Source organism: Hydra vulgaris, chromosome 02 (assembly GCF_038396675.1).
Source record: "Hydra vulgaris chromosome 02, alternate assembly HydraT2T_AEP".
NCBI classification, from domain to species: domain Eukaryota; kingdom Metazoa; phylum Cnidaria; class Hydrozoa; order Anthoathecata; family Hydridae; genus Hydra; species Hydra vulgaris.
Genome location: NC_088921.1, coordinates 53,296,256 through 53,304,523, shown reverse-complemented (window position 1 = coordinate 53,304,523; position 8,268 = coordinate 53,296,256). Strand labels below are relative to the sequence as shown.

At 25.0% G+C, this 8,268-nt stretch overlaps 1 protein-coding gene across 1 annotated transcript in view; it reads left to right on the top strand.

Moving 5' to 3' along the window:
* The first annotated feature begins 276 nt into the window (after positions 1-276).
* The window catches only part of LOC100208837 (dynein axonemal assembly factor 5), a 46,150-nt gene continuing 38,158 nt past the window's right edge, over positions 277-8,268 (top strand). The window contains exons 1-5 of the mRNA XM_065791364.1: positions 277-541; positions 947-1,155; positions 2,460-2,694; positions 2,916-3,050; positions 4,654-4,802. Coding sequence (XP_065647436.1) covers positions 461-541; positions 947-1,155; positions 2,460-2,694; positions 2,916-3,050; positions 4,654-4,802 — 809 coding nt within the window. The 5' untranslated portion in view covers positions 277-460. The remainder of the gene's footprint in view (positions 542-946; positions 1,156-2,459; positions 2,695-2,915; positions 3,051-4,653; positions 4,803-8,268) is intronic.

The following is an 8,268-nucleotide window of genomic DNA, read 5'->3' as shown; positions in this document are numbered from 1 at the left end:
AACGATCTTTTTGTAAAAAATATAGTTTTATCAATACCTAATAAGTTGTAAAAATGTTTAAATGGTTAACTGGATAAATTCTTTTTGTAAGGTGTTATATCTCGGGGAGAAAACGTTTTCAGCTTGTGATTTTTACATATTTTTTGTTCCGTTTGACTAGCTCTTTTGAATAACGTATACATTTTTTAAAATTACGTTTATATTTTTTTGTTGTTGACAAGAGGAAGTATGACATCACTGGTCCCGGCTCTAAATGTGAAAATATTTTAAGCATTTGTTTTGGGTCCTAAGGAAAGACCAAAAATTATCAGCACTGCTTATAGATTAACAAACCTTGAAAGGGAAAAAAAAAAAAAGGAATATGAAGGTCATTATTTTTCCCGGCACCGTTTGGATAAAATGAACAGCTCAGATAACAGCTAATCTCTCAGCGACCTAACTTTGTTTATACCTTTTTAAAATGGTGGATGTTGCAATGCGCCAAAACGATCATGCTAATACTTATGACAAAAAAGAAGAAAAAGTGGAAGAGATTATGCAAGTAAGAGTTTTTAATTGATTAAATGTATTTTTGAGCAAGGTAATTTTGATTCGTGTCAAAGTGTCAACCTGTATAACTTTGCTAATCTAAATAAAATAAAATAAAACATTAGAAATTTTTAGAAAATATCAGAAAATAACGATTAGAAAATAACGCTCTTTACAAACTTTTTACAAAAAATGTGTGCAAATAATTTTTCACATTATCTTAAAAATATTTAAATTTAATTTATTGGAAAACGATTAAAAGTGAGCACGGAGACGTTTTTAATATCAAAACACTTGAAGCATATTTTATTATTTAGGAATGAGTAACATTTAGAGATAATCAGAATTAAAAATTATTAGAATGCTTTTTTTGTTAGTATATCTTGTATTAGTATATTATCTTGCTTTGTTTTTATAGGGGATTGTGAGAGATATTAACTTATTATCTGCTAGTAATCATCTGGCTAAAAAAAGATCACTTGAGAAGATAGACAAGTTTGTTTTCGATACTGTATACCCTGAACATATAATAAGAACAATTTTTCAAAATTTATTTAAACCAGTTCTTAAATTATTTGATGATTCTATGGATTGCACCAGAGAGTTGTCTGTTAAGTTGATTATTAGGTTAGTTAATTGTAATTTATTATCACTCTAGTCTACAATAATAAATATTTAGTGTATATATTGTCTAAATATATTTTGAAGGAGATTTTGGGTATATATTTTATTATATTTTGCGTTTATTTGTTTGTAGTTTTTACTTGTTATTAAGTTTTAAAATAATTATGTTTTTTAAAAAAGTTAGAAAATAAAAAGATTAATCAGGTCTATTTATTATATACTACAGAGGTGTGGAGTCCTAAAAAAAGAGTACCATCTCCTACTTTAATTGTTGAAATTTTCAGAGTACAACTCCGACTCTAACTTCGACTCCAGAGCAAAATTTTCAAAATTTTTTGAAGGTTAAATATTTTGTATATGCACATGCAATATCGAGAAGTTTTTCTATTGGAGTCGGAGTCGTGATTTTGTTTAGCGGCTCCGATTCCATTAAAAATATCGCAACTCTGACTCCACGACTCCGACTCCACATCCCTGATGTACTATCACATAAATTTTTACAATTGTTTTGAATTTTGAAGTGTACACTTACAACAATACTAAACAAAATTTGCACTTGATATTGATAGAATATTTTTGAGATTATATTTAAAGTATGCCCACAAAAAATTAACAAAATTATCAACAATAACTAGATTATCCATCAGATAAGCATCATAGTTGCTTATGCTATACCACGCAATAGTTTTCAAGTTATTCAAGTAGTATTCAAAAAAATATATACTGTTTTTTCAAAATCGTGCAAAAGATCAGGTAATTAGTTAAATATGTTTTATATAATCAAATACATTTATTTAATTAATTACTCTTAAACTTGTTGTATATAATAAAATGACACTCGATTTTATATAATAAAATGACATCGAGTTTTATCTAGTAAAATGGCATTGGATTTTACAAATTAGGTTATAAAAATTATATTATTGAGTTGCTTAAAACCCCTGTTATTATATAAGTATGTTAACTTACCAAATATATATATATATATATATTAAAAATTTTATGCTTGTCAACACTTAAATTTAAAATTAACCAGAAAATTTAAATTAAATGTAAAGGTAAAATGAACATCATAGTTTAATAATATGATCTGTTCTGATTGTTTATTGGCAATTTTTAAAAGTTATACGCTCTTCTTGGTCGGAATTCTAATATTTTTTGTTGAACCCTCTTTCTGAGGGCTGCATGTAATGTAAATATAAAGAAATATAATATAAGAAATATAAAAAATATATAAAAGAAATGTAAGCTGATCAGATTAGTCTATACCTATTTGATTTTAAACTCATTTTTATTACAAATTATAGGTTTTGTTGTCATATTTCCAAACCAGAAGAATTTATGCCTTATATTATACCTGTAATACAGCAAAGAATAATTTCTGATAATAATCATGAATCTACAGAAGAAATTAGACTGTTATTGATTGAGAGCTTATCAAAGTTAATAGATATATGCAGTGAAAAGATTGGAATTTATATTGATGGAATTATCCTCATGTTAATTAAAACTCTTGAAGATCCATACAGTGAAGTCAGAAAAGTAGAACATTTATAATGAGTAACAAGTCTTATTTAATCGTGTTAAATTATTTTGTTTTCAATTTTAAGTTGTGTATTTAAATATTTTAATGCTATTAAACTGTGTACTACACAGTCCTCTATTTTTATGCTAATAAACTGTATAACACAGTATTATGTTTCAAAAGCTAAGTTAAAGTAATGAATTTTTGAATATGGAATTGATTGTTTTCTTATTTTTAGGCAAGTTGTTCTTGTGTTTGTAAGTTAGCTGCAATGTGCTCTGAACAATTTTATCTGCAGGGAGAATCTTTAGTTCCCCCATTATTAAGATCTCTTTCACACCAGCATAATAAAGTTAGAAGTGCTGTTTTGCAGGTATTATAATGTGTTTGAATTTTTATATTTGAGTTTTTATATTGATAATAATAACAATAATAATAAATTTAATAATAACAAAAAGATTGTATAAAATTTAAAATTAAAATTTTAAATAAAGGCAAAATAATTTTTTAATGGATATTTTTAAATTTGTACACATTTTTTTATTATTTTTTTTTTCGACAAACTAAATAAAATATGCTTATTTTGAATTTTCTTGTATAAAAAAATTAATTAAAAATGTCTTTTTAGGTAACTACACTTATTGACTTATATTGTTTTCATTACAACTTTTTTTTTTTAAAAAAATGTGATATTGTTGAAAATAAATTTCTTTTATATAAGTTGTGAAAGTTTCTAATTTTTGTTCAATTAAGTTAAATAAACCACATCAATACTCATGAACAAGAAGTTCTAAAAAAAATGTAAGTTTTAACCAACAAGGAATATGTTTTAAATTAAAGAAAAATCAAATAAATTTCATTAAAAGAAAGTTTTGCTGAAGCTTTTTTGAAAGTGGTTAAAAAAAAAATCCAAATTTATTGTTAATTTTCAATTATATTTGTTTTCATTTTTATTGAAGTTTTAAATAAATTTTTGCTGTGCAGTGATCAAATGTTTTAAAACAAGTACAACTATCTTTGATTATTCACAATTAAGTTGTAATACAATTAACTTGAATTATAAAAAATATAGATAAACTAGTAATATATAAATAGAAAAAAGCACCTATAATAAGTAGTTATACAATAAGTATTAAATTGTTTTGTATATTATTTACATATTATTTTAACAGAGCTAAAACAACAATTAATGCATTTGTCTTCTTTTATTAAAAAAACATTCCCAAAATCATTCCATATTCCTAAAATTACGATTGCTCGTCCAAATTTGAATAAGATTTTAAAAGTATTTAAAATCTTATTATGTTTAGGTAATTAAAAATAAACATCATAGTTTAATAATATGATCTGTTCTGATTGTTTATTGGCAATTTCTTCTAACTTATATGCTCTTCTTGGTCTGAATTCTAATATTTTTTGTGAAAATTGATAGAAATGTTGTGTTTTGAAAATTATATTCAATTAATATGTACTAGAACAGATTAGAGCTAGGATCTTTAGTAGATTAAGGCAACTTTTCAAAAAATTTCAATTAAAATTAATTTGATGCTCTTCAAAATCAAATCAAAAAACTTTATGATTTTTACTATCCAGTTACAACAGCTGAAGATGTCATTCCTGCACTACCCCATATATATATATATATATATATATATATATATATATATATATATATATATATATATATATATATATATATATATATATATATATATATATATATCTTTATATATATATATATATATATATATATATATGTATATATATGTATATATATGTATATATATGTATATATATGTATATATATATATATATATATGTATATATATATGTATATATATATATATATATATATATATATATATATTATATATATATATATATATATATATATATATATTTACATGTATAAAATACATTTTGCATAAAAAAAAAGATATTTACAGATGTAAACATCATTTATTTAAAAATTTTAGACAATTGGTGTTACAATTCTATCAACAAGTGGAAAGTCAGTAGATGATGTATTTACTCACATTGCACAACGAACCTTTGATAGTTCTTCACCAGTGAGATTAATGGTTGTTGAAGTAGTTGGAAAATGGCTTGTTGAACTTAGAGATAGGTATTATAATAAAGATTAAAATCAACATGGTTATCAATTAAACAATGAAAGTAGTTTTGTTGCATAATTTTTATAATAATATAAAAGTTAATTAAATGGATAAAATATGTTACACAGAGCAAGGTAAAATGAGAGTTTTTGTTCCCTTAAATTAAAACACGTCAAATTTTGATTGCCATTTTTATGGTTAACTTAATATTCTTGAAATATTGCTTGAGGTTTTGTATTGCTTTTTTTTTAATTACTTTTTTGTAGTAATAGTTGACTCTAGTGCATTTGGAAACTAGTATTAATGTATTCCGACTTAACATCAATAAATTCAACTTGACCAATGAGATGTATATAGATGTTGTATATAGACCAGGAGGTAACCAGGAGGATGACAAACTTTCAAATAATAATCATTGAGAAAAACTGAGCAATCTCTTATGCAATGAACAGCGATATGAGTGCATCCATTTTCAAATCATAATATTAAGGTTGTAGATTTTTAATATTAGACAAATGTTTTCCAGATTAAACCATTATATCTCTCAAATTTTCCATTACCATGGAGTGATATGGAGTTAATAACATGTTGCAATACCTTTTTCATTAAAACAAAGTTTCATTCTTAAATGTTTTATTTGATGACCCTCATTATAGGTAAATTTATAATGTTTAGACCACAATATTAATGCTTTATTTATAAGTTCTTGAGAGATGTTCATCTATATAAGTCAAGTAATACTTTTTGCTTTTCATTTTTTTAATTGATTAAACATAATCCTATATCAAATAGTCCATAGGTACATTATCTGATGAGTTTTGTCTGCACATTTCAAGATGAACAAATTTGATTATTTAGTCAATAGAGCGGTCATTTTTTAAGACTGACTAGGTGTGGAGTCTTGATGGAAATAATTTTTTTTTTAATAAATGACTTTAAAATACTCTCTAGTTACTTGATTTAATTTTAACTCCTGCTTTGACAGACTAACATTAAGTTTATCAGACATTGTATTATGTGTTCACATAATTGAAAATTTGAAGTGAAATTCATGGCTAATGCAATATATATTTTAACAATTCAGGTGATCAAAGTTACATACAATATATAAACAGTACACAAGGAGGAAATGTTTACCGATGCCAGCTTTTTAATAACTGTTATGTATGTCTCATGGTTCTTCAAAAATAGAATAGCATCCGTTCTAAGATGTGATTTGTTGGCATTAAATTACTCTTATGAGCTAAAAAAATTTTTTGCTTTAGAAAGTATAAAGATCTTAGAAATGCTCTAATAAAAAACTTAAATTTGGTATTTATTAAAAAGTTAAGATCTGGCTGAAATCACAAAGGTAAAAAAAGATAGAAATAAAAAATTTGCTCATCAGTTTTATGATATTCAGTGTTTCTAAGTAACCAATAGATTAAGAGAGATTCTGGCTGCTAAGATGGTTTGGATAGCTACAGAAAGTTTGTTTAGTTCATTAAAAACTTCAAAAAGATATTTAGTTCATTGGTTAACAACATTGTGCAAAAAATGCAATAACATCTGATTACTCATAGAGGACAAATGCAATAACATCTGATCACTCAGAATTTTATCAACAAGTGCAATAACATCTGATCACTCAGAATTTTATCAACAAGTGCAATAACATCTGATCACTCAGAATTTTATCAACAAGTGCAATAACATCTGATCACTCAGAATTTTATCAACAAGTGCAATAACATCTGATCACTCAGAATTTTATCAACAAGTGCAATAGCATCTGATCACTCATGAGGAGAAGTACAGCTTATGCTGTGAAAATATTTTTTTTAAAGATTTTTAAAAAAAAGATGATGCATCTTGCCTGTGCACAATGGGGCCTAACAATGGAAAAAATGCCCAAAAATCATAAAAAAAGTTTTTTATTTTTTTTAAACTTTAAATGCCAATTTTATATATTATTTTTAGCTGCATCTAAAACCTATTATTTAAAAAAAAGTTGGATGTTGAGTAAACATTAAACTCAAACTAATGCTGACAGAAATTTGTGTTAAAATTCCTATTTTGTGCTTATTCTAATTACTTTGTAACTAGTAACCAGACTAGTCTATGGATAGACTTACAACACAGACATAGACAATTCTGTATGTTGTAATGGACACAACAAATGTTTAATTTTTTGTCCTTGTTGTGTCTATCAAATTTTTTATGGTGTCCTAAGATTGCTCAGTTAAAAAATAATTTTCACTTCATAAGTCTACAAAGCATAATTTTTTGTCTATTTGGTGTCTATGATTTTGTCTAAATTTACTTGATTTCATAAAACCAGAAATCTTTCATTACCGTATTATTTGAAGATTGTTATGTAGTAAATTTATAATATTAAAAAATGAAATTGAAATGACATCAAAACTCCAAATGACAATCATTGCCCATGATTAATTATTGGGTAATTCCATGTCAAATCATCCAGGTCATGTTACCCCATGTTTGGGATTTTGCTAATTTTTTTTATATGTTATAGGGTTTATAAAAATTAAGAAAATTTAAAATTTGGAACCTCCAACCCCTTACGGTTCTTGAGATATTCAGGTTTCAATTTTCTTATTTATGCTGACTCAGCATTTTTTGCAAAATGTATTTTTGTCATTAAATAGCAATGATTAATGGACGAAATAAGGTATCATTCTGAAATTTGGTACATAGACAATCTTCCATATGGCGGATACAAATATTAGATTAAAAAAATTTTTAGACCACGTTAAGTACATGTAAATTGAATAATAATGGCATTTATTTTGGGGTATTTTGACGGTCAAATTTGTGATGTCACCTTGATAATTTTTTTTTTAGGCATTACTATAACTTACAATATAGGTATCAAACTTCACTATTAATTAAAAATATATTATTGCATTTTTTGACTTTTCTAAATTCAGCCTTTTAAGTAAAGCTATAAATGCTGAGTCAGCATAAAATTTATTGCTACTTAATTATAAAAAAATTAGCTATATCTTAATTTCTGGTTGTAAAAAGTCATTTTCAAAGTCATTTTGAAGGCAATAATAGATGTATATAAATATAAATTCTAAATTTTTCGTACCTCGGGTAGGCCCCCCGCCCTCCCAAAAAAACGAAAATTTTCCTAATTTTGTAAAAAGTTTTTTTTAAGTCATTTTGAGGGCAATGATAAATGTATACGTATTTATAAATATTTGGTACCTGAGGGAGGCTTCCCTTCCCCCTCCCCCATTTTTATTTTATTGCTTCTGTTTAGACTTCATTCTGTAAATATTAGTTTACTGTTACTTTGCAGGAATTTTATATTTGCTTAACTAATTAAAGAATGTTATGAATGATACTATATGATTGGTAAATAAAATAAAATTTAATTACCTTTTAATCATATATATAAGGAAGTCATATAATATGACACATCCTAACAAATAATTTGTAATAAGAGTTTTCTATAAACCAAATAATGTT